General features: G+C 45.9%; 1 protein-coding gene across 2 annotated transcripts in view; it reads left to right on the forward strand.

The window, feature by feature from the left end:
• LOC119400297 (lysosomal alpha-mannosidase) overlaps positions 1-26,850 on the forward strand; it is an 83,569-nt gene that overhangs the window by 50,603 nt on the left and 6,116 nt on the right. For both annotated transcript variants that reach the window (XM_037667322.2, XM_037667330.2), the window contains 6 exons: positions 1,294-1,412; positions 2,700-2,813; positions 9,135-9,222; positions 9,369-9,455; positions 11,621-11,830; positions 25,461-25,607. In XM_037667322.2, the coding sequence (XP_037523250.1) occupies positions 1,294-1,412; positions 2,700-2,813; positions 9,135-9,222; positions 9,369-9,455; positions 11,621-11,830; positions 25,461-25,607 (765 nt within the window). The remainder of the gene's footprint in view (positions 1-1,293; positions 1,413-2,699; positions 2,814-9,134; positions 9,223-9,368; positions 9,456-11,620; positions 11,831-25,460; positions 25,608-26,850) is intronic.

Consider the following 26,850-nt stretch of genomic DNA (forward strand, 5'->3'; position numbering starts at 1 on the left):
TGTAGCTCACACCCCTCTGCATCGCGCGCATATATCACAATACACGATCCTCTCGACCTTGTAGAAACGTGCCACAGTACCAAGGTACGAGATAGGCCGCGAGTTACGGCGGCGAAACCATCCCGTAACTTCCATTTTATTGTAGCCATCGCTGGAATCTTTCTTTCTCTCTTACACTGCAAGTTCTCAAACACGTGGCCGCGTTTTCACACTGGTTTCATGGAGAGGATGGTGATGAAAAATATTACAGGGGTTTTAGACGACAAACCGCGATATGATAATGAGGCACGCTACAGTGGGGGACTGCGGATTAGTTTGACCACCTGGGGATCCTTGACGCGCACCTAAATCTTAATACATGGCGTCCCCATCGATGGCGCCCCATCGAAATGCGGCCGCCGTGGCCGGGAATCGAACCCGCGTCCTCCAGATTAGCAGCGCGACACCTTACCCGCCAAGCTACCACGGCGGGCCGCGAAAGCGGCACGCGCGCATGTGCCTTCGAGCACCAGCGATACGCAAGGGGACACAGGCGGCAATAATCTCAGTGTTAGATGGTTCTGGTACAATAGAAGCATATGTGGCGCTTGTGGGGCGAATGGTTCCAGCATCGGGCTTTCGTGAAGAGGGGTCATTCCATTGGGCACGCAGTGCAGTGTTTCAAGCGATTTTTTTTTTGCCATCTATCTAAGACTTTCCTGACCATGCTTCTGTGTGCTGCTGTCGAGTCAAATAGACTACACTTACCAGTAAAATACCTATTGTCAGATTGAGGGGTCAGACATCGGTCCCCGAGAACAATAGCCCGATGCTCTCACGCTGCAAAGATATAGTATCTCGAATAGCCGAATAGACATCATGGTGTGTTGTATGCTACAGGGAAGAGTGTTGGGAGCACCAGCTTCAGATGACGAACGGTTTAAAGCAGCGATGATGAGGACACACTGCAGAGTGACGGGACGTGTATACGCCACTCTGTAGTCACGTCCTCGTCGCTTTGCGTCGCCTGTCCCCCTTCGACACGAACGGCCAAGTGGCTCAAAGAAAGCGCCAGCTTCACAAACCCTTTCACTTGTCCCGGTGTACCCGTACGGCCTGCATAAGAGAATTTTCTTTTCCACCGAACATGACTATTTAAGGAGACCCGCTAAAGCGATGCATTCCCTCAGCGTCTGTCCTCACCTGCGCAATGCTTGTTCAAGAAAGTAAAAGACCGGTCATATTCGTAATACTTACGACACACGTAATAAAGAAATTGGCAGGACGCCTGAACGCCTTTACTGGTTCTTGCAGGGGAACGTGGTGCAGGAGATCCAGCAGGTGTTCGACTCCTGGATTACCCAAGTGATCCGGCTTTACAAAGGCTTGGACCTCATCGAGTTCGAGTGGATGGTGGGACCCATCCCGGTCGAGTGAGGTCCCTGTATATGGAGCGAGGTGCCCCCAAGGCTCGAGAAGCAACTCTTTGAATAGATTGCACTCACCGGCCCTGCTCGCCTGCACTACACGAGGAACTAATGATAGGAACGCAACGCAGTGAAGTCGAACAGACCTGCAGCATAGCTATGCGTGCACTCAGTTCCTCTAATGTCGTACGCAGTAGCAGAGATAGGCTGCCACGTAGTTAAGCAGCCGAGCTTAATTTGGTTTTCGCCACTGCCGCAGAATAACACAATTGCTTTAACAGTGACATAATACGTTGGATGAGAGCAGAAAAAGATTATCTTTATTTCGCAATACACATCCTTCGCCACTGACCCTTGCAGCGTTTCTTAGTAGGCGCATATAGTTAAATGTTGCAGAGCGATAAGTCCCTCGTAGTACGTTAGCGTTCAGCAATGGTGTTAGGTTATTGGATATCTGCAATTAATAATTTCGAACGTTTACTTCCTCAGTCTTTAACCCTCTCAATAGGCTTAATTTTCTCTCAGCGAAGTGTCGTGCCCGTCAAAAAAAAAAAAAGAAAAAAAGAAATCAACTAGACAAAACGTATTGTACTAAATTGCGCTTTGCGAATTATCTTGGCTTAGGAGATTGTCGTAGGAAATAGAAAACTTCGGGGGGCAAACTGTCGATTAGTTCATCCATAATAACCACTTCCGCGTCAGCCGCCTAAGAACGATAGCAGTAACATCGTAGCGATAAGAACAGTCAGTATTTGCGTCACGTTACCATACCACTGCTACATATCACATTTCACTGTTACAGGACATAAGGTATATACAATACATTTGTCTGTAATGAAGCCCTAAAGAAATTCTTGGACACTACCACAGCGAGCAGCGGTGCGTATAAGCACTCATTGATATCTTCAATTTGAATCGCGCAGAAAATATTGCGAAACTAAGCGCAAGCACAATACATCAAATTAGGAAACTTCCCAAGCGAGCTTCGAAACAAATTACGGATTCTCCCTACTTGTCATTGCGCAGGCGGAGACAGACGCTACTGAATTGCCTTTAATGGGTCTCTGCACTATTATTAGATACTTCCTAGGTAATTTATTATTTAGCAACGCCAATTCGTCTGTCAGGATGTTCGCCTACCGAGTGCAGGCGGGGTACAGTTATGCATATGAGCTCGTTAACGAGCCATGTTAGGATGTACAAGAAAATTCACCATGCAGGCCATACTGATAGCGAGATGAATAGGAAGGTTGGTCCCATTTACTGAGCGTTGAATACTTGTCGTTCACGCAGGAGCCGCCGAAGCAAGGCCGTCAGCCGGGAGATCGTTACGCGTTACTCAACAAACCTCCAAAACGACGGCATATTCTACACGGACTCGAATGGACGGACAACGATCGAAAGAAGGTACGCACGCCGCCCTGGAGCACGCAACGCGCGGGGAACCGATCGGACGATGTTACAGGGATTTGTACACACACCCACTTGTGTTCACTAATGATTCACTGATCGATAACGATATGGACCCGCCAGGTAGACGTTAAAAGTTCCGCTTGTTGATTTGTAAACCGGCGTCCATCGTTTTGCAGAATCAGTAATTGCCGCACTGTTTTGTAGAGCTAACAGATCAGGATTGGAAGGTTAGTGTATTTCTATATGCGAGCTAGAAACCTCAGGTTCCCTGCAACGTGCGATGAAGCGAAAAAAATATTGGCAGAGCTTACGTTAAGAAGTATAAGGAAGATAACGGCATAGACGAGACAGCGAAATAGGGCCGTCGATATTCTTGCTGAGATTATGGTCTGTTCCCGAATGAGTCCCAATGGAACGGAAGTACAGTTGAGGTGACAGATTGCTAGGTGGTTTTAATGAAAGTTAACTTGTAGACATAGGATGGCGTCAGGTCTTGCAAGGCAGGAGTTATTAAAGGTAAAACGGAAAGGTCTTCGTCCTGCAGTGGACTTGCCACTGCCGCTAGTATTACGCTGGGATTTCAGCTGTGGGCTCCACGAGGTGCACCGCGGCGCCTATTCTTTGACCTTTGCAGTTTATGTACATACTACGCACGGCTGATCCTCGTTCCGACAAAAACGCGGCCATAATGTTCGATGCAGGCATAAAAAGTACATGCCCGTCAGTGGCGTGCATGTCTGGCCAGTGACCACAAAGTTGACAAAGAAACAATAAAGGAATTCGTGGCTACAGTCTAAGTATAATAGCAGCGACGAGCAGCTGGATGTGCGAGAGTAACTGATTTCCTCCATATAAACGGATAATCGCCCCCATATAAACCAAGTTTGTTAGAGAGAGAGAGAAAAAGGTGAAGGAAGGGCAGGGTAGTAAACCAGAGAAGATATACAGTTGGCTACTCTTGTACTTGGGAAGGGGAAAGAGGATACGAAAGAATTAGAGGAGAATAGTCTATGACGACATTCGAGAGTCACTATTACTATGGCAATGTCCAACACACACACACACACACACACACACACACACACACACACACACACACACACACACACACACACACACACACACACACACACACACACACACACACACCAAAATGTCAATGCACAGTCACAATCTGTCGTTCCGTCTAGTTGAGTTGGTTATTATTTTAAGAGAAAAGAAAGCAGTAATTAGAGAAGCTTAGTGAGCATAAGCTCATCTACGCTTTGGACACAGGAATGAATGAATGAATCAATGAAAAACTTTATTAGTGCAAAGGAATTCTCCCGGCGAAGGTGGAGCCCTCAGTCCAGGGCCCCTGTGGCCTTTGCCATCTTGCGAGCTCTGTCGATCAGCTTGAGCTGTTCTTCAGGCTTCGAACAGGACAGCGCAGCCTCCCACTGCTCCGGTGTTGGTGTGTTGTTTATTGGCACATCCTTTGAGTGTTGGCAGGCCCATGTAACATGATAAAGTGTTGTTCCCCGCATAGCGGGCATTTGTTGTCGTATGTAGCCGGATAGATTTTGTTAAGTAGACTGAGATTTGGGTATGTATTAGTCTGCAGCTGTCTCCAGGCAACCGACCGCTCTCTACTGAGGTCTTTGGACGCAGGAAGTAAGTGCACTCCAGTGTCCAAGCAATAACAAAGATAGCAGCGAGGATTGCGCGGAAAAATCGAGAAGGATTCAATTAAGGGGAATTACCGCGAGCTTCACCCGATCGCTGAAACGAAAATCAGCAGGCAATGACAAAGTGCGAGGCTCATGATACACGGGGGGCATGACGACGGCGGCTGTAATTTTAGGCATAACGGAAAAAACGGACTGGCACAATGAGACCGGTTTCGAGCTTTCAACTGCCTGTATCTCACTGGAGGTTAATTCGGACAAGCGAAATGTTCAGGGAAAAGAAATGAAAACCGCGTTGATGCTGGAATATAGAAATCAGGGGCGCAGTCGAAGAGCTGCCTAAAACGTGTCCAGATATCAAATATGGAGAAAAAAAAAACGCAAATATACCACAGGAGGACACACAAAATGGGCATTACATAGAAGAGAAATATGGGATATGGGAAGCGATGCCAATATATATATATATATATATATATATATATATATATATATATATATATATATATATATATTGCTGCGTTTGAGGAGTATTAAAAAAAAAACTAGACGCATATCACATACTCTGGAGTCACGTAAATTATTCACGGGAGAAATAAAAGCTAAAAGCCAACAACGAAAAAGAAAGAGTTCTTTGATGAAATATGCAGCTGAGTTATTCAAAAGTTACGCCGGAGCGATCCGTGATAGCCAGGAAAGAGAATTATGTAGTTTCGAATAACATCAACTCGAAAGAGTTGGAAGCGAGAGTATTGATCTGCACGGCAAGCGGTCCGGGTGGAATACCCACAAGGATAATTAATTAAAAGGAACCAACAAAAATGATTGTTATCTCTGGGATCCAGTCTTTCTTTTTTGAAGAAGAGACCCGTTAGTGTTAATGAAAAAAAAAAGCCTACAAAACATGCAAATAGATAGTTGACGGCGCATAATAAAATTATTCGTCAACGGAGAAGAAAATATAACCACGCAGACCAAAGTTAAAGCGTATTCAGCGGTGTGCAGGTTAGCCGTGCAAGCTATAAAATTGAAGATCAAAGCTTGGACAGTGAAGACTGAGAAACTGAGAGAAGGAAACAATGCTTTTACAGCAGGTAGACGCATAGATGGAGGGAGTGGGGCAAGGGAAAGGAGAAATAAACCCGCCCCGACCTCCTCTTTTTTTTTTTTGTAATTGCACAGCTTAGTAAAGAGCGAGGAAACTTAATACACCGTCAGTTATGCTTTCTTTTTTTCTTGATTTTAGCACTGCGCGCGGAAACGAACACAAAAATTTTGTACGCCATTCGTAGAGACGGCCTGGTTAAAGATAAACCGCGAGACAGATGAAATTTACCAGAATGATAGAGTGCAGTTGCTTTCGGAGGGGGAACTGTCGTTATATGCAGCATACATTCATGCATGTTTACGATATGGTTGCCCGTTATCACCGCTGCTTTTAATGACGTATACGTGATAAGAACGGAACCGGAGGCGAGTAAATTATGTTATTCGTATATAAACAAGGAAGTGTGATCATGGAACGAGTTCCGAGTTTATTATGCGCTGACGATATCGCTTCGTTAGCTGATAGTAGTCCTAGAGATGTTTTGCTTCGAGCAGACATCTATGAAAATAGCGCGAAAACTCTAGGTTTCACGCTTAGGGAAGATAAGTGAGGTTTTAGAGTGTTCAATAATCATCAGCCGATCGCAATACAGGGAGACGAAACACGAAGGCTTAAATAGAACACTCTAAGACTATGGAAAAAAGATGGAATATCACGGCTTCGAAAAAAAAAAGCATAAAGAGAAAAACACGAACGCAAGGAGACGAAACATGAGGGCTTCGAGAATGGAAGAATGTAAGATCGTATATTAAAAAAAAGAGTTCGCCGATGTAATTACGATACTTCCTGATGCGAAATTTTAGCGGACCTCTATGCGTGTTTTTGTTTCGCGATATATCGAGGCGAAGAATTTGAGAGAGATGCGTATATGCACGTGCAGTTACCGACAACTCTTTGTTTTCCACACATACTCTTTCTCAATCCGCAATGTGTTGCACGAGACACACGCAGGAACGCACGGTGAACGCAGGAGTGAACGCACGCAGGAACACACAAAGTATCGTTTAACTTCCCCTCCCCCCCCCCCCCCCCCCCCCCCCCCCGTCTAAAAAAGGCTTTCTGGCTACGCCCCTGCTGGCGTTGCCTCTATTCAGCGCGTCTCCGAAACCCCGGATGATCTTATTTAATAAGTTCAGAGTGAAGTCAAGGGTTGGAAGGAAACCCGTCTGGTCGGGAATATACTTGACAATTACAAACGGACACCGACCACGAATTGTTTATAAAATCAAAGGCATTTCAGCTCGGGTCCCGCACGCGAGCCTTGCTTACAATTAACAAGGCTCCCGTGCGGGAGCCGAAACGTCATTGATTTTATAAAAAAGGAAATTCGTGGTTGGTGTCTGATTTTATTGTCACAGAAGTTCAAAATGAATACAAGAGAAACGGAACTTCGATGCGCACCCTCCACGATGCTTTCGCATCCCACCATGGTTGCCCGTAGGGGGAGATGATGTGTAATTTTCTTCATTATATATTATTCTTCTCTGTATTTATTTTGTAGAGCTATCATCTTCATCTATTCTGGATCCTATGAAATCGTAACGTTCTACAACGGATATTACGTCATAATTTCTCTGAATGCTCTCTTCACCGGTTGTCATAACCTCAGCCTTTTTCGTGTTTAAAAAAAGACCAGCCCTCTCACTTTCTTCTTTTTACCTTCAGAATAAGGGTTTTTAAGGCGTTTATCCTTTCTGCTATACTACAATGCAGTATCGTCTGCATACCGTAAGTTGGTTACCTTTGTTCCACCAATTTTCGCTCCTATATTCCAGTTTTCGGGGTCGCAGTTTCTGAGTATACACATTCTGTGTATGAACTAAATAACTATGGTGCTAGCGAACTAATGTTAATTAGTAGAACTACAAGGTATTCGGGAATGCCCATTCTGCGAAGGAGTACGCAGAGCTTGGAATGGTTGAACGCACGAGATGCTTAAAAGTATCCGATATATCGCGAGGCACGTCGAAAGGAGTGACTCTTCGACGACTTACGTATGGAAACTAAGATTTATGCTTGAAATTCGTGGTGCAGTCGGTGCCGAAGTCGGTAACCAAAATGTTTTTGTTTTTCGAAAACTAGCTTTAGATTTAGGCGCGCACAAAAAAAAATAACAAACTGTATTAGCGAAAAGGACGTAAATCGTAATAACACTAATCGTATAAGGCCGCATATAAACAGTGGCAATATATACCGAAGCATCGCAAGAAACGCACAGTCATGGACAGCGGAAATAAGATCAAGTTACGGCTAGCCAAAACACGTTTTTTCCCCTCGCTTGGACAGAAGATATATAGATACTAAAAAACATGGTTGATGCCTCCGTCATAGGAATCGGTATAACACGAAAGTGAACCATGCCTTCACAGGAGTATAGGTTATTGTTTATTGTACATTAATTGATTTGTTGGTTTATTGTACAATCTGTATTGGTGCTTGGCAGCTATAGCCCTGTTTGATGTAGAGGCGTGCACGATGACGCCTAGTGGCACATCTCGCCCCGCCACAGTGGTCTAGTGGTTATGGCGCTCGATTGCTGACCCGAAGGTCGCGGGATCGAATCCCGACCGCGGCGGCTCCATTTTTCGATGGAGGCGAAAATTTTGAGGCCCGTGTACTTAGATTTAGATGCACGTTAAAGAACCCCAGGTGGTCGAAATTTCCGGAGCCCTGAACTGGCGTCTCTCATAATCATATCGTGGTTTTGGGACGTTAAACCCCAGATATTATTATTATTAGTGGCACATCTCCATCCCGACGACTAACGCCAAAGATCACGATTTAACGCTTGTGGTAACTGAAGTAGTTAACATATACCTGGACGCAGCGCATGCTGAATCCCGCTCAAAGATGGAGTCAACAAACATATAACACTGGCACTCGATATGCACTCAATCAAAGCGTCGTCATTTGAGGAGCTAAACGCGAAGGTGTGCGCTCCCCAGCGATAGGGTAACCTACGCCTGTGCTCATGCATATACCACACAGCGCTTAAGGAACGCGAAAGGCAGAGTTCGTAGCTTGAGCAGTGAACGCGGAAAGGCGTTCCGTTTCCCGCCGGCGTATCTCTCGTTGCACCGAAAGCTGAAACTACAGAAGCGCTCACTGTCGGCGCTCGTTAGTGTCATGGTGCAGTATTTCACTTCACCGGTCCCAGACTGCGACACCACCCCCGTCAACCAAGGTCACTTTGAAAGGGAGAAAGTGTGAGAGATAAAGGCGCGTTCGTGAAGGAGCGAACGAACGAAATTTCTGACGTATTTCCGTGACGGAAATACGTCAGTGAAGTCTTGGTGGGCCCCGGCATAAAACACTTTCGTGTTAAAGTCGAATGAGCTTCGAAAGAGCACGCGAAAAATGGGTTTGGCCAGAAATATAAAAAAAAACGAGACATTTTTTTGCTTCGACGCTTGCAGCTATCAAAGCACTTCCGGCCCTCCCTTTTGATCGCACGTGGACAGCTGTACGAACAGAATCATTTGTGCAATGACGCGCTAATACGATAAAGTGTGTTTCGCTACGGCATGGACATTTTCGCAGACGGGGTCCTATGGCAAAGAAAGGAACAGACAACTGGAAAACTACAGGTTCACAGTACTACCCCGTCGTGTCTTGGGTGTACATCAAGGTAATTGTTCGTGCCTTTATAACGGCGTCCACATGTTGTGAAGTATTTCACTTTTGAGCGACGTCGATATATATCGCTGTACCAAACATGCTTTTCGCGACAGACGCCACTTACACACTTGTTTCTTTTCCACCGATCCTTTGCAGGACGTGGTCCGAAACATGCAAATGACTGTCCTACCTGACTCATCACAGGGCACGGCCAGCCTTCATGACGGAGAGATTGAGCTCATGGTAATACAAAAAATTAAATCTCTGGTCAAATTCCGCAGTAGTAGTACATGTCCACATCGCCAACATATGACCTGAGCATGAGTAATACTCTTCAGGCGACTCGTAGGTGTTTGGCGCACGTATACGCTTCTCACACTATCTCAGCTATCCCTGCATTGCTGCCCTGGGATATTTCGTAGGAGGAGCCGGCAGAGTGTGGTTGCAGACACAGAGAATACCTGTCAAATCCCACTCCGCTGTAGCATGCACGAGTATACTGCTTGGAGGATGCATTAAGTCACAATATTACAGCTCCCTCAGGGCAATCACCAAATTTATCACCTTTTGCCGATTGCTGTGACACTATAGATCTGAACTAAGAGCAAAGTGCAAGACGTTAGCGCAATTTTGTACACCAGCAATCGGGGGCTGAAATCAGTGAAATGCTCCGTCCGGAAAGCGCTAAATCTATACCTAGGCACTGATGCTCGTGTAAGATCGCGGCATCGGGGGGCAAACAGTGACGGAAAGAAACTACAATGTCGTCTTCGTTTGCGCTGCCCTGTCAATATTGCCACGTGGTCATGACGTCGACGAAGACCGCAGGCGAGGTGTCCAAGATGAAACTCTTTATTTGGCCGAACTTGTGGCCGAGAAACGGAAAGTTAGTTTACAGCAATACACACGGTATGCACTGATAGCGGCGAACAGAGCGTCGACCGTCGATCAACTGACAAGCGGTGAAGCGCGTCGGCATTTATGCATGTGCCGTAGAATATTCCAGCGTTATCGCTGTTGTCGCGCAATCTCTAGAATAAGCTCGAGTGTTCGCGTCTTGCGCGCAATCTTAGCAAAACGATCTACAATAATAGGGAAGCTACTCGAACACGGCGCGGTTTACGCTGAGCGTTGCTGACAGTCTTTGTGGGCGAAAATCGAATACAGCAAAGCGATAATATAAAGTGATATAAAAGTATAAAGTGATAATAGGTTCAACCATGCAATACTACTCAAATGTGATTCTTCTAAAGTGTGAATACCTATTGTTGCATCAGAGCGGGATATATGCTATTGGTGGCGGGTGTTGAGATAAGAAAACAAACATTACTTCGGAAAATGTGTCCGTCCTGTATTGGTAGTCACGTTTTGGTACTTCAACCAAACCGGACAGTGCGTGCTAGGTCACTGTTTGTATGTTTTGTAATGATCTGCAAAAAGCAGCCAATGCAAGCAGCTGGGCGCGCGCAGAGTAATGAAGAGGGTTTGTGAAAAAATCGCAACTATATCGAATTGCCCGCAAGAAAATACGCGTCGCGATCGCAAGGACGAGCACAGAAGAGACGCTCTGGTTTGATGTGAGGCTCAGCTGGCACGCTGGTGCCTGACGTTTTACAATAAAAAAAACACACATAATCAGTGAATATTTGCTTAAAGATCTTATATTTGTCTTGCATTAGCATGAATGGAAAGAAGCAGAGCAAAGGGCTGAGAAGTTCTCGTTGGCTTGCATAAACGATGATTTCAAAAAATTTCACCATGTACCACTAAAGGGAACCATGTGGGGATGCGAAGGAGCGCATGGGTCGACTTAAAGTTCCGTTCATCACGGGCACCTTGTCCGATGTTAACGCGCCCTTGCATGTGGAGCCCGCCATGAATTCACTCTAGTTGCTGTTGCTGTTACCCGTCCCGAACTCTTTCGCTGTAACAGAAGCCCGCATTTTTTCAGTACTTTTCACTGTACATAACCACAATTTAGGAAGTAAAATTGACCTAATCTACTAAGTCGTGATGCATTAGGCCCTTTCTTTTATCTGAAAACGTAATAAACAGAATTCCCGTACAATAAAACAATTTAAAAACACGCTTTTCATTGCCGTGCAGGTACATGGCCGGAAGTTTATTGGGGCCGCGCGCTTGCTGTTGCTGTCACAATCGCGAAACCGTTTATAGTAATCGTTGATAACAAAAGGTACCCGAAGGGGTTGGTGTAATCTGCCAGCGCTGACATCCTGAGAGAGTAGACTTCATCAGAACTGCCATGACAGCCAGCATTTCTAATGAAGGCACTAATAAACGTTTGCTTGTGCGTACTCCCCTGCCTCTACCATTACGTGGCATATACTGTTACACTAACTATTAGTAAAACTGCAAGTGAACGGCGCGGTGTTGCATGCGCCTAACAGGTTCACCGCCGGCTGGTGGAAGACGACGGCTGCGGGCTCGGGGAGGCGCTGAACGACACGTCAGTGGTGCGCGGCCGTCACTGGGTTCACCTCGGCACTTCTGGCTGGCCCCGCATGCGCCAGCAGGCGCTCCAGCTCGTCTACGCGCCCGTACTCTCGTACTACAAGCTGGGCAGGGAGTCACTCGATGGCATGCTCGTCACAGGAAACGTAAGCTACCCGAAGCTAAGCTTCTTAAAGGTCTCTTCGATTTGGTTGTTCTTCTTGCACTAGTTCAAGGAGTGTATCATTTTTGTCCTCGATTTCACGGTTGCAGCACGCGCTTCAGTTTGACTTCGTTCATGCAACGATTCAGCCCTAGTCAGGGTTCTCCTGCACTCGCTACTTTCTAGATGTATGCGCTATACAAGTCCTCAGTAGCAGACGGCATAACGCAACACTATATTGAATGGCGATGTATGATGCGCAGGTGTTTTGCTTGCGCTGATGTGGTCAAAACAGTTAGTCTAGCAGGCATAAAAATGGTGAGATACAAATCGAATGCCTCAAGGTCGTTAGCCTAGACTTGTAACGCCTCAGCTTACTTTCGATCGTGTATTTTTTTTTTCTTGAAATGCGTCTTTTGGCATAGAAAAGCATCTACAGCCACCATTCGGTTCCAACGACACTGGACTAAAACGACAGCGGTTATTGCGATGGCAGAAACAAATGACTTCTCTAGTTACTACGAGCGCGACTTGAAGAAAACATTTACTCACCCTCCACGGAAGACAGAGCTGGGTTAGTCGTTGCACTTCGCTCCTCCATTTGTAAAGGTCCCGATCGAGGCGCACTGCAATGCAATTTGCGGAACCGCTATATAGCTGGTTCCGCAAATGCAACGAAATCAAAGAGACCTTGAAAAGTTCCGGTAGACCCTACGCATTGTGAAAAATCGATGTTATGCGATGAAGCCAGCGAGGATGTGCCTAGACTTCATTGTTTAGCTCTGAGCCAAGCGTTACGAGGAGGATCGTAAATTAAGTAGTTGCGTGCACAACGTGGGCTTACCAGGCACGTCAAGTACATACGCTGTGACACCCTAAAGGGTAGCTTGTGGTCCGAAGTAAAATCGGCCCTCACGTTACGGCACAGACGTCACTTTCATCGAAACTAAGTGTAAGCAACGTTCGATAGCGTATTCCTGCGGGGACGAGCAACGCTAGACATATCTTGCCGAGTCATAGTATTGCGTATGGAATGTTAACTACATTGTTACAAGAGCAGGTAGCCAACACAGAACTCACAATTGGCGTTAGAGAAGCACCACCACCGCAATTCATGTTGATAGCCATCACCACAACCGCTTGTGTAATGTAGATTTATTTACGATCTGTACCGCGTGGTTGGTTGCAGAGCTTTGTTACAGACTGTTGTTGCGGCACGTTTGTCTGCATTTGTCTGATTTTGTGATGTCTACATTAAAATCGCCAACTATAACAAACTGTGCCTGTTCCTCTTATTTAACCCGCGCGAAGTCTGGTCTTCTAAAATTTTCAATGTCTTTTTTTGGCTGTTCCGACGTTCATATAGACTTTAAAGATTCGAATTCCATCACGTGTGGCCCATACCAGCGGCGTGGTATGCAGGTATGCATCACACGTGATGGCGGGAGATGGTTTAATGACGTACATGGCAAGCACGTCGTGTTACTCGTGTCGTGGCCTATCATTCATGTTCGTCGTACACTCATCGTCGTCCTATGCCAATTTTGGCGTATACCAATTAAGTTAAGGAGACGACCACGAGAGCACCCAGACGTAGGCGGATAGATAGATAGATAGATAGATAGATAGATAGATAGATAGATAGATAGATAGATAGATAGATAGATAGATAGATAGATAGATAGATAGATAGATAGATAGATAGATAGATAGATAGATAGATAGATAGATAGATAGATAGATAGATAGATAGATAGATAGATAGATAGATAGATAGATAGATAGATAGATAGATAGATAGATAGATAGATAGATAGATAGATAGATAGATAGATAGATAGATAGATAGATAGATAGATAGATAGATAGATAGATAATAGATAGATAGATAGATAGATAGATAGATAGATAGATAGATAGATAGATAGATAGATAGATAGATAGATAGATAGATAGATAGATAGATAGATAGATAGATAGATAGATAGATAGATAGATAGAAATAAAGAAATAAATAAATGCCTCGCATTTAGTATGCTAGAGTTTAGCGTGCCCGATTTATTGGCTACTTTATGGTGACCTTTCAGAATGAACATGTTGCTGTAACAGCAAAGCTCCGGCCCACAAAACATGTTCTCGTGTCCCTTAAATGAAAATATTACGGTAAGAAAAAGATTGTCGTCTGCAGTCCCAAGCATCGCTTTTTGAGAGCAGGATATTGCATCCATTCAGTATTACATTTTTTCTCTTTTTTAGTGGTTTTCTGCGCGTCATCTGCAGAAATCGGACGAAAAAACGTTGCGAAAAATCATGCCTGACCTTTATGCAAACGGAGGTTGAAACATGCAGAGGTTGAAACAAGCAGAGCCCCATTGGCAGGTCCATTGCCGAGTTCACTTTCTCCTAATTTTCCCGAGTGAGTCCGGGTTTATGAAACGCCGGTGCCCTGGGCCCCAGTAATTCTTCATATAAGAGCCTTAATTAAACATTATAATGGTGCTGAGTAACGCGATCTTTTCAATATCCAGAAAGAGACAATCCAGACGCAGCAGGCATATGTAGAATGTGAAACGGACAGTGAAACGACGATGAAGCTAAGGAATGAGCTCCTGCTATTTTGGGCGCAAAGAGAGCACCAAGGCGCGGAGCATACTAAAATCGTCGAGAAGAGTAACTTTTTAAATCTCACTTTTATGTTCCGTTATGACGCTTATTGTGTTCTTCTCCTTTCTTCCATTTTTTTCGTAGCGACATACAAGGATTGGCAGGTTGTGCGTACATTTCCAAGCGCACAAAAATTGAACAGATAAAAAAGTTGGGCATGGGTAAAGACGGGTATACATACGCTTTTCGTCAAATAAAGCTTTTTGAGACTACGGCGCTCGTGCGGTGCTCATTCTTTGCCCGTTTTACAGCTCACGCTCCTTTTTACCGACGACACAGAAATGCAACCCACAGTACCCCAGATGCAGTGACAGCGCACGGCCATATAAAGCAAAATTTTGTTGTGCAAGAACGTGTTTAAAGTAGTAGGTTTAAGAAAAAAAAAAGGCATCGGCAAAGTACACATTCATCTGTGCTCTGGAAACGTTCCTAACAAAACAACTACTGCATTTGCGATTTATGTGTTTCTGCGTACATTTATACTCCTGTCCGTGCCATGCGCGCAACGTTACACGTGCCAATGGCACACCAGCAGGCCGAAGTAGCAACCTCAGCACATTAGAAGACGGTCCGAGGTACAGATGACGCCGTCTGATGCCCTCCCAATCAATCTGCGCATGAGGACTTATTCCTGCAAGGTTCGCGCCGGCGCTTTCTCTTTAAAACGATGTTTCCACGAAGTTTGCCTTGTCCGTCTCGCAAAGTTCACCGATGTGTTGCTTTGGTCGAAAAGCTGTACCGTTACTTGAGGTCATGCGTTGTGTTCGTGTAGTAACGGATCTGGAATATTCCGTCCTACACCGAGCGACGCAATCAGGCTGCGAGCCTTTATAATCACTTTTCTTCGCTTTCCGTTCATTACACAAAACGAGGATTGGAAAAGTCAACTCAGAAGCTTTAGTATAAAATCCTATTCAGCTTCGTAAAATCATTTTCATTCATTCATTAATTAATTCATTCATTCATTCATTCATTCATTCATTCATTCATTCATTCATTCATTCTATTACCTCAAAGGTCCCTGTTGGGATATTGCATGAGGGAGTGGGTGACAGAAAGGCTAACAATATAATTGTAGTTATGATGGGATGGTTTCGATGAGCCGCTTGAATGCGTGGGTGTCGATGATGGTGGCGACTTCGGTGGGCAGGTCATTCCAGTCTTGGGCTGTGCGCAGGAAAAACGATTGGTGAAAGGTTACAGTATGGGCTTGTAGTGGACATACTGCGTTACAGTGACTGTTGCGGGAAATGCGGTGGGCTCTTCTGATGTATGGGTTATCTAAAGGCAAAGAATGGAAAAATTTATGATAAATGTTAAGACGTGCGATTTTTCGGCACTTAACCAGATCGGATAAGTTAAGCTCTGCTTTTAGTGCCGAGATGCTTGAGGTGTATGAATAATTAGATAGTATAAATCGCGCCGCACGGTTCTGGACAGACTCGAGGGCGTAAGTGAGGTTATTGTGGTGAGGATCAAAAATCGCATTCGTATACTCTAGCCTTGGACGGACAAAGGTTTCGAAGGAAACTTTTTTAATAGAAGGAGGAGCGAGCGAAAAGTTACGTCGTATATACCCTAGAGTACGATTAGCCGAATTTATTATGTGGTTAATATGACAGGTCCAAGTTAGGTCACGCGAGATGTACGCACCAAGACATTTAAATGAATCAACTGTAGCAATCTGGTTGTTAGTGATGCTGTAGTTGTAAACATGATTTTAACGACGGTGAGTAGACATTACCACAGTTTTAGATACATACAATGACATGAGCCAAGTGTTACACCAGTTCTGTGTGCGGGTGAGGTCACATTGTAATGTGGAATGATCAGAGGGGTCAGTAATTGCGCGGTAAACAACACAATCATCTGCGAATAGACGGATGTGAGAAGAAATATTACAAGGGAGATTATTAATGTATATCAAGAAGAGGAGGGGGACCAAGTACGGTACCTTGCGGTACGCCTGAAAGAACGGGTGTTAGAGATTAAGAGCTTGAGTTGGCATAAACGAATTGCTGACGGTTGGTTAAAAATCCTCGTATCCAGTTTAAAACACAGGGGTGGATGTTAAGACGGGATAACTTTAATAAAATACGACCATGGGGAACCTTGTCGAATGCCTTTTCGAAATCTAAAAATATTGTGTCAGTTGGAATATTACGGTCTAGGTTTATGTGCAAATGATGCAGAAAAAGAGCAAGTTGAGTGTCACAGGGGTAATTTTTGCGAAAACCACGCTGACTTGCGTGAAAGAAGTTCACAGATGTTAAGAAGTTAGCAGTATGGGAGTATATGATATGCTCCATTACTTTACAAGATCGTGGTCCTTTTTGTGGTCCTCCTTACTGCCCATGCGCCTCTGCAGTCTTGTACAAATGGCACCCACCTTGTTTTTCGCGGTGAAAACAATATTAATGTCAACATCACGACGCGATGGTACCTTTCTGACGCAGTGAGATAGCCCATGGATGTACGGTATATAACCCCCGAAATGTTTCTTGCCTAACGTCCGTGCCTTTGAAGCACACTCTGCTCCTGCGTTTACGGACTACAAAAAGGCTAGGTGCAGGGGCGTAGCCAAGGGGGGGGGGGGGTTGGGGGGTTCACCCCCCCCCCCCCCCCGAAATTTTTCAGTTTTGCATGTGTATATATACACGCACACATACAAACACACGCACGAGCATACACGAAGTATGGTTGAACCCCCCCGCCCCGAAAAAATTTCTGGCTACGCCCCTGGCTAGGTGTGCCATAAGGCACGGTATGAGTTTTGTTTCTTGCACTTGCAATGTTGTTTATTGCATCCCTTTGTCGTGTTGCGGCCTAGCGAAAGGCCATGCGCATCCGGGCGGGCCGCAGGAGCCGACAAAGGGACTTGAGCCGCTTTCGATGCGGTCGAGATAACGTCAACCTTTATTCCATGCAACCAGCATACATATATAGCAGATACTCACGTGACCAATGACGTCACGTACAAGCAACACTTTACAATTGTGGGCGACAGCGCCAGATAACGCGGACACTTGACGCGCATAGGCGCTATCACCCCGTTTCTCCCCTTCTTTAATAATACGCTGACAGTTGCAACAAACTTAGCAGCACTGCTAGTGAAAGAACACTTTGCAGAAACAAACAATGCGCAAGAAACGATACAGTCAATTGCTGAACCCGTAGCGGTCCGGCTGTCGAACAAGACGACCAGATCGCGTTCGGTATTCAGGAAGGTCAGTTCCCGGCAAGGAAGTGCTAGATAGATCGTCAAGTACCATGCTGTCTGTAACGCGATTAGATTTCTGTTCCGTTTCTACCGACTATCATTTGCCTGAGGAAAATCATAGCTACCTCCGTCATCCTCACCTTCTTTTGGCTGTGAAACAAAGCGAACCAAGTATTTCCTGTTTCTTTCTAGAACTACACCAGTGGAAGTTCTAACCACATACGAACTCGGCCGCTCAGCAAGTCGCAAGACTCGCGCTTTTGCTTTGCAGTCCGTCACCCAGACTTCCGCACCCGGTTCGAGTGCTCGCAACGAAGTAGCCCTATGACGACGGTTGAAGTTCCTACGCTGCCGCTGTCGGGCGGACGTATCATGGCTTCTGAACTTCCTCAGGTTCACCGTCTGAGGCGGTAGGCTGGTGGGACGGACAGGCACCGTTGTGCGTAGCCGCCTGCCCGTTAGAAGTTCTGCAGGGCTTTTCCCAAGTAGCCCCGGAGTGTCCCTGTACGCTAGGGGAGAAAGATATGGGTCCTTCGCTTTTGTAATGAGACATTTAATTGTCTGGACCATCCTCTCTACTTCACCATTTGCCTGGGGGTACCTGGGGCTAAACGTCACAGCGCGAAAACCTTAGTTGCGAGCAAACAACTTGTATTCCTGCGACACAAATTTCGCTCCGTTATCAGACATAGCTTCATGTATGCCATGTCTTGCAAAGAAACTTTTAAGGTGCGTAATGACAGTGGCACACGTTGTAGATGATAAAGCAATCTCTGGGTACCTAGAAAAATAATCCACGACTACCAAATACCATTTTCCCTGAATATGGCAGAGATCAGCGCCTAGTTTTTGCCAAGGACGCTGTGGAGTGGTTGTCGGGATCATTGGTTCTGACTTTTGGTGTCTGTGCTCGGCGCGGCAATCGGTAACCAAAGCTTTCAGCTGACAACTCAACCCTGGCCACCATACCGACTCTTTGGCTCGAGCTCTGCATTTTTCGATTCCCAGGTGACTCTCGTGCAAGCGTATCAAGACCTCTGAGCGCAATTTTCGAGGAATGACCAACCTCACACCTTTAAGTAGCACGCCTTCGGCAACTAAGCGTGGCTCTTTCCTGCCAATATGGACGCAAGACCATCGGAAGAGATGAGAATTGTGGCCACCCTTTCCGTCTGAATTTTACGAGTGCTTGACAAACTTCGTCAGCGGCTTGTTCTGCTTTCACTCTCTCGAAGAGGTTGGCCTCGACTGCGTTTGACAAGCATCCTGAAACGTGCTTGCTGACCCGGCCGCGGCGGCTGCATTTTCGATGGAGGCGGAAATGTCTGAGGCCCGTGTACTTAGCTTTAGGTGCACGTTAAAGAACCCCAGGTGGTCGAAATTTCCGGAGCCCTCCACTACGGCGTCTCTCATAATCATATCGTGGTTTTGCGACGTTAAACCCCAGATATTATTATTACGTGCTTGCTGACGTCACTAACAGACAGTGCAATATCACTTTATTTTCCCCGAATCGGGGCCCTCGACTACACATCTGCAGTACCTAGGCTCTTGCCCGAGACATGCACAACTTCATAGCTGAACCGCACGAGCCTCATGCGAAAACGCTGAATGCGAGGTGGTAAAACATCTAAAGGAGATTTTCCCAGCAAGGTTACAAGAGGTTTGTGGTCGGTTTCACACACAATTTCAAGACCTTTGATGTACCCTTCGAATCGTTCTGCCGCCCACGTCATTGCTAGTGCTTCTTTTTCAATCTGGGAATATCTGGCTTCGGCAGGCGTCAACGAGCGCGATGCAAAGGCAACGGGTCGTTTTTCGTTGTTTGGTTGAACTTGCATCAGTACCGCCCCCAAACCGAATGATGACGCATCGGCGGAAAGAATCGTAGGGTACTTCGCATCATAGTTAGCCATGACGCGCGCCGAACCGATAACGTCTTTAACGTACGGCGCTTGCTCTTGGGCTGGTCCCCACGTCCATTAAGAACTCTTCAAAAGCAAGTGACGTAACTGCGCCGTTTTTGAAGCCAAATCTGGTATGAATCTTGCCAGATGATTAGTCATACCGAGCAGCCGTCGAACGTCAGAGACGTTATCTGGCGCCGGCAGTTCTTTGATGGCCCGGACTTTTTCAGGTTCCGGCCTGATTCCGTCACGACTTTGAACAAAACCAAGAAAATTTATCTCGGTTACTCCAAAACAACACTTTTCTTTGTTTAGCGTAACGCCAGCACTCATATGAGACTGTCTAGAGTAAGACGCGGACGCTCATCACGTTGAGCTTGGTCGCAGCCATAAATGAGCACATCATCCATCATGTTTACCACGCCTGGGATTCCTTCCAGAATCTGCGACATTTTCTTTTAAAAAACTCAGGTGCTGACGTTATTCCAAACGGTAGCCTGTGAAAACAGTATCGCCCAAATGGCGTAATGAAGGAAGTTAACAATCGGCTTTCCGGCGACAACTTGATCTGATAAAATCCAGAATTAGCGTCCAGCTTCGAAAAAACCGATGCCCCACTTAACAGACCAAGGCTATCTTCAACAGTTGGCATAACATAGCGCTAGCGAAGTACACTTTTATGTAGTTGCGTCAAGTCAACGCAAATACGAACGTCTCCAGAAGGTTTGAGTACTGGTACAATACCCGCGCATCATTCTGTTGGTTCGTCTACTTTGCGGATTACGTCGTCTCGCTCCATACGCTCGAGCTCCTGTTTAACTCGGTCCCGCAGGGGTAAGGCAATGCGACGAGCAACCTAAATAGCAAAGAGTACAGAGTTCGGCTTCAGTCTGATATTGTATTCCCCTTTCATAGCTCCCAGACTGCCGAAAAGCTGAGGGTAGGAAGCTTCGATGGCTGTGGCGCTACTGACCGAGTCAGAGAACTTGATCAGCTCAAGGGCTTCGAGCGCTGGGAGACCCAAAAGTATCGAGCGCAAAGGCGAGACCACGTATACCGTTTGTCGGACAATGAGTTGTTTCCACTGGATAGTGGCAAGAAACTTTCCGAGAACATGCAGTGGCTCATTCGCAGGGCCTGTTAAGGTTATTTCCCACTTCTCTAATTTGTAGGCAATCCCGGAAACGTTGAGGGTACAACGGACACTTATGCACCCGAATCAAGTTTAGCGAACACCGGAGTGCCGTTAATGACAACTTGAGCATACCGAGTGCTCCCATTTACCGCGCCTACGAAATACGTCCCCTTGTCCATATGGAGAGAAGAAAGCTGTACCTTCTTTCGCTCGCCTGCAGCCTTTTTCCGACACACCACTGCGAAATGTCCGGAACAACCGCAGTAGTTGCATTTCGCAGCTCGTGCCGGGCAGGAGGACCTCGGGTGCTCTCCTTGACCGCAGTTGGGGCATGAACTGGGGGTGAGAGGTCGGTAGGACTGGTCTGGTGAGTTGACCTTGTGTGACAGGTGCACTGGTCCTTGACGAGGTGCCGGAACGCTGTCCTGAAGAATTCTTTCGGGGCTGCCGTTGTTTGTTGACCGCGTCCAGGGGCGCTGCCGAAGGTTCGTCGCTGGTTTCTCGCAGCTGTTGCTACTGTCGTTGGACGGTCTCCTTCAAGCGAGCTTTTGCCAAAGCGCTGGCGAATGTCAAATTTGCATCCATTTGCAGAGACTCCGAGAGCTTGGCATCACTGAGGCAGACTACAAACCGGTCGCGGATCATGCGTTCCTTTTCCTTGTAGTCGCACCGGTCCGCCACTGTGTGCAACGCGGTAATGAATTGGCCGACTGACTCTCCAGGTTGTTGTATGCGTCGGTGAAAACATGCGCTCTCGTAAATGAGGTTCCGTGCGGCCACGAGGTGATCGTTGAACTTTTTTCTGACGACTTCATACTGCTTCTGCTGTTGTTCAGATAGTGCGAAGGTCGAAAAGATCCCTCTCGTTTGCCTGCCCATTGTGTAGAGTCCGGACTTGCGCTTCTTCACTTCGCTCATTTAAGCCAGAGGCAAAGCGCTAGTCGTCGAATAGTTAAATCCAGGAAGGCCATTCGGACGTCCAGTCGAAGTCAAACGTTGGCGGAACTGGAACAGCGAACATGCCGTGAACTGGCTTGACTTCTTTGTCTTCTGACATGGCGCCGCTTGACGAAGACTGGTGCAACGCCCCTCGAATATCAGAAGACGGCCACTTCTGACACCATGTCGTGTTGCGGCCTAGCGAAAGGCCATGCGCTTCCGGGCGGGCCGCAGGAGCCGACAAAGGGACTGAGCCGCTTCTGATGAGGGCCAGATAAAGTCAACCTTTATTCCACGCAACCAGCATACATATATAGCAGACACTCATGTGACCAATGACGTCACGTACACGCAACACTTTACAAGTGTGGGCGACAGCGCCAGATAACGCGGACACTTGACGCACATAGGCGCTATCACCACACCCTTTTTCATGCGGACGTAAATACATCGGCCAGACGGACACATGTTTGAACATTAGGCTCAGAGAGCATTTCAGCTCTCTCGAAGGTTCACCATACTCGCATCTCGCGATGCATTGTCGGTAGTGTGGTTGTGAACCGCTTTTAACTGACACCACAGTGTTGTAGCGGAACCGTAATAAGGTGTCCAGAGAGTTCGTGGAAGCTTTTTTTTTTTTAATTCAAAAGAACGATCTCGAGTGTGTCAGCCGGCATTCCCTGAGCTATACACGTCTGTGAGTTAGCGTTCCTTACAGCTAACCTGGCACCTACTCTTTCCGCGTGATAACAGTCTCTAGTCTGAGCACGAGTACCGTAATCGCTCGCGTTCAGTTTTTAGCTTATCTTGACTGCGTTGCATTTGGCGTGTATCATTTTTGTTGTAAGAGCCGATCAAGATGTTGTGGCGTCATGCTATTCATTGTGGGATAAGGTGTTGTTTTGGGTGACGATGTGGTGTTTTGATCTTTGTTGGTTGATAAATAGGCGTGGATTCTGAGAATAATTTTTAGTTTGAAGTTAGCGCTCGTCTCGTGTTTAGGTTCCTGGCTTGTGTCAACGTATTTTTGGCGCTACCTGCGCTATGATGCATTCTTACAAACTCGCCCAGATTTCCGTTCTCGTAAGGAATAGGAAGTTCAGAGCTATTATTAAGTGAAATCTCATTACACTGAGAGTGATTGTTTGTTAAAATCGCTTCGGGTTAGTTTGCCACATAACTGGTAAGTTATTATAAAAGAACTTGTGCTTAGTTTCGATGGTTATCTTATACTAATATCCTTTCTCCACTGCGTAATACTTCTGCCATGTGGAAGCATGAGTTAGCTCGTTTGGCAGCTCGAAATAGACGTTTTTTCTTATTATTTAGTCATTTGAGGAATACATTAAACCATGGGGAATTTATTTTTTTCTGTTATTGTAATGGTCGGGATATACGTATAAGACTATGCATCTCTGCTTTGAAAAGCAACCAATTCGACTCAAGAGAATTTAGCGGAAAGTTAGCGGAAAAAGTGTCGAAGTATTCTGTTAATTCTCGGTTTATGCTAACATAGCCTCTTTTATCGTAAAGGATAAGTGTTTTTGGATTTTTTTGTTTCTTCAGTACGTTGCAATAAAACGAGGTGTGCACTGTTAGATGATCTCTCAAGCCACGAAAAAGGGCGATAGGCGTGAAGTTATCAGGATGCGTTGTTAACACAAGGTCCAAAACGTTGGACGAGTGATCAGTGATGCGCGTGGGGTCAGTGACGAGCTGCGTTAAGCCGAATGTTATGCATGTGTTGAGGAAATCGCTTGCCGGGCTTCTGTTAGATAATGAAGAAGCGGGATTAGACCAGTCAATGGTGGGAAAATTAAAATCGCCGAACAAAAGGACAGGACTATTAGGGAACTCGTTTATTAATGTGTTGAGACCCTCATGAAGTAAAGGCGTGAATGAACTGTCGGAACTAGGGGGCCGATAGCAGACACCAATGAGGATGGTGAAGGAAGGTTTGCAAGTGAACAATGCAAATTCGGGTTGCGATTAATGCGCAGCTACCGCGCGAGTAATCGGCTCTATCTTTCGGGAATGTGTCAAAGTGTGAAAGAAAGGGGAGAATCTCGGAATTATCGACGGATGCATTAGGCCATGTTTCTGTTACCATTAAGACATCGCATGAAGATGAGCCTGTTAAGCTGCACAGTGCATCGCATTTGGGGATTACACTACTAGTGTTAGCCAGTAAAAATGAGACTGGCTGATTCCGTGAAGAAGGTTTATTATTCATGAGATCTCGATGATGGCTATTGGCGTTCTTCAACGACCCTATTAGAAATGTGGTCGTAATAGTAGGTTTTTTTCATTCGCGATTAGCTTTTCTTGACGCAACCTGTATGGCAAGTTTCGGGCCCTTCCAAACTCGGTGAGGCGTTTATGGGCAAGGCGCGTGCTGGGGGAGAGCTCTTGCGCGACGGCATAGCCTGTATCTTTGAATTTCCGCCCCGAAGATAAGATGCGCTCTTTATCTTTAAAGTGAGCAAATTTCACGATTTTAAGCCTGCATTTCCCAGTTTGGTAAGACCCGATGCGATGTGCACGCTCGATATCGCGCGGTTCTACCCGTATGTCTAAGATTTTTTCACAATGTTCGATGACATTATTTTCGGAATCAAGCCGTTTCTTTAGGTTTATCTTCTATGCCATAGAAAACAAGGTTATTTCTTCTAGATCTATTTTCAGCCTCATTCATCCGGGTAGACAGTGCATTTATCTGTGCCGTATTTTCGGTACATGTCTCATTCACATGCGGGCCATCTTGCACAGCTTCATGTAGATTTTGACTTGTCTGCTGAGGCGTATTACGCAGGTGCGCACACGGGTGCTGCCAGGTAATTCCTATGCGTAGGTTCTTGCATGTGCGGCTCGGCTTGCGCCATCAAAATAGGGCTGTCGTCGTGAATATGGGATTACGTCATGTGTTTCCAAGCAAGCTGCACTTCTCAATGTTAGAAAACACTTACTTTACTCAATGCAGATACGGGGAAAAGGGTTATATTAGACACTTTAGATTTTTCGGACGCTTTTAATACAGTTAACCATCCTACACTATTACTCAAGAACTACTATGATCGTAGATGTGTTGTTTTAGATTTACTTAGGAGAAATAGGCATCGATCTGCGTGTATTAAATCAGATCAATATGCACACGAGGTAATTAAGTGCGCCGTACACTCTTAATCGGGTCCCGCTTAAAGTGGTAGATATAGCCGGGAAACCGGATATTTTTCGTCTGGTTTCCTGGATACAGTCGGCATTTAACCAGGACCTGATTAAGAGTGTACTGTAAGTATACACTTGGTCTACTTTTATGTAACCTTTTTATTTATGATATTGTAAGAGTATACGCATATCTGTAAAAGCGAAGTGCATATTCGAAACAGTTACTTTTTGTGCAGTGATCTTTTTTTTAATGTCGCCGGGTACACTGCTTGCTAGCTGTGAGCCTCGCACTTCCACTCAGTTCCACTCAGAATGAGGATTAAGTGCTGTTTTAATTGCCAACTCCACTTAGGTTACCGCCTTAGCAAGATCTCATTGAACGCGGTTTAGTTATTAAAGCCCAGGAAGCACCGCAGCTATTCGCACGGATCAAGTTACACACAGTGCTGGCGGTGAAGTATGACTCTACATTGTTTTCGGCTTCGCCTACGCATCGAGAGATAGGGAGGCAAAGGAATGACAGGGATGTTAAAGAGAGATCTCGAATTGTCTACGCAGTACTTGGGGTACTCTACGCGACGAACTATCTGTCTCGTCTTGGCAGTTCTCAGGGCTGCGGGAAGAACTGCCTGACAACGCGCACCTGCTGACATTGGAGGCAGTCTCAGCGTCACGGATCCTGATCAGGCTCGAACACATCAACATCGACAAGAACGACAAGGATGCCAATGACAAGCTCATCTCTATCACGGTATGAGCCCGCTTGCGCACGGTTAATTGTGTAACTACTGTCGCCCACATCAAATGGGCAGACTCCAGCCCATAACTTTCGAAGGGCAGTATTCCAGTAAGCACTCAATCAGTAAGTGGTAATAAGTAGTAAATAAGTAAACACGAAACTATTGTACAGATTGGCGCACTTTTCCCCTAAACTATCTCCACATTATCATTGGCGGGAAGGAAAAAAAAAAAGAAGATTGCTTGTTAGCTCAGAAAATGAAGGGCCAAATAAATGGTGCAGTTCGCTCATGAATCAGCGCCATTTCTTAAATTTTTCGATTAATTGTTCATTGTATATTTTTCTTTGCTGGCTTACTCCCCAAGCTTTACAAGGAGCGGAGGCTCATTGCAAAGCTGACCGATTCGCAAACTCATGGGCGCACATCGTGAATCTAGCTTTTCACATTTATAATTGCTGCCCCTTGAAAGCCATAGTCAAATGATACTACGCGTTTGGTGTCGCCATAAAAATAGTACCCTGTAAACTCTCATGCAAGGCAAGGCTTTTGAAGAATAACAGAGAAATCCCCATGTAATTCTCGTGAAAAAAACAATATCTAAGTGACCATGTAAAGAACAATGCCGTAGAAAGAGGTAGGCGCATTTGAAAGAGAGAGAGTGAGAGAGAGACAGAGATAGAAAACTGAAGGAGTGCTACTACACGTAGGTATAACACATGATAAAAAATAGTTGTAAGAACAGTCTGCTTAACCTGATGACATTGAAGAAAGACTTTTTCAATCCAGTGGTATTTCTGCTTTTATACCGATTTTGTCGTTATTGATAAAGTTAAGTTTCCGGTATTTAGTTAGTGTGACAAACGCTGGCGACAAATAACGATTGATAAGAATGCAGTGCAAAGTCAGAACGAAGCTGTTCGACTACACTGGTCTTATCCTCGAGTCTCGAGGGCGGTGTTAACAACAATGAAAATTCGTGCGGTTTAAACAGTCCCACAAGAAGTGATGAAACGAAGCCCGTCTGGGTACTGTTGTGCCAGAGCACCTGACCGAACGGGGAGGCGAATAAACACCTGCACTTCGTTGGAAGTCCAAGGCATCGCGGTCAGCGTCTACCCTGCGACCAAGCTAAGGGGCCCGCACCTGCCACCTGGAGGCAGGGACTTAGCCCTGCATGCATTGTCTGAAATCCAGTCGTTTCAGCCAGCCACGTCGATTGACGCCAGTCGTTCTTCGAAGCTACCCTGCTACGGA

This window comes from Rhipicephalus sanguineus, chromosome 1, assembly GCF_013339695.2.
Source record: "Rhipicephalus sanguineus isolate Rsan-2018 chromosome 1, BIME_Rsan_1.4, whole genome shotgun sequence".
Taxonomy (NCBI): Eukaryota; Metazoa; Arthropoda; class Arachnida; order Ixodida; family Ixodidae; genus Rhipicephalus; species Rhipicephalus sanguineus.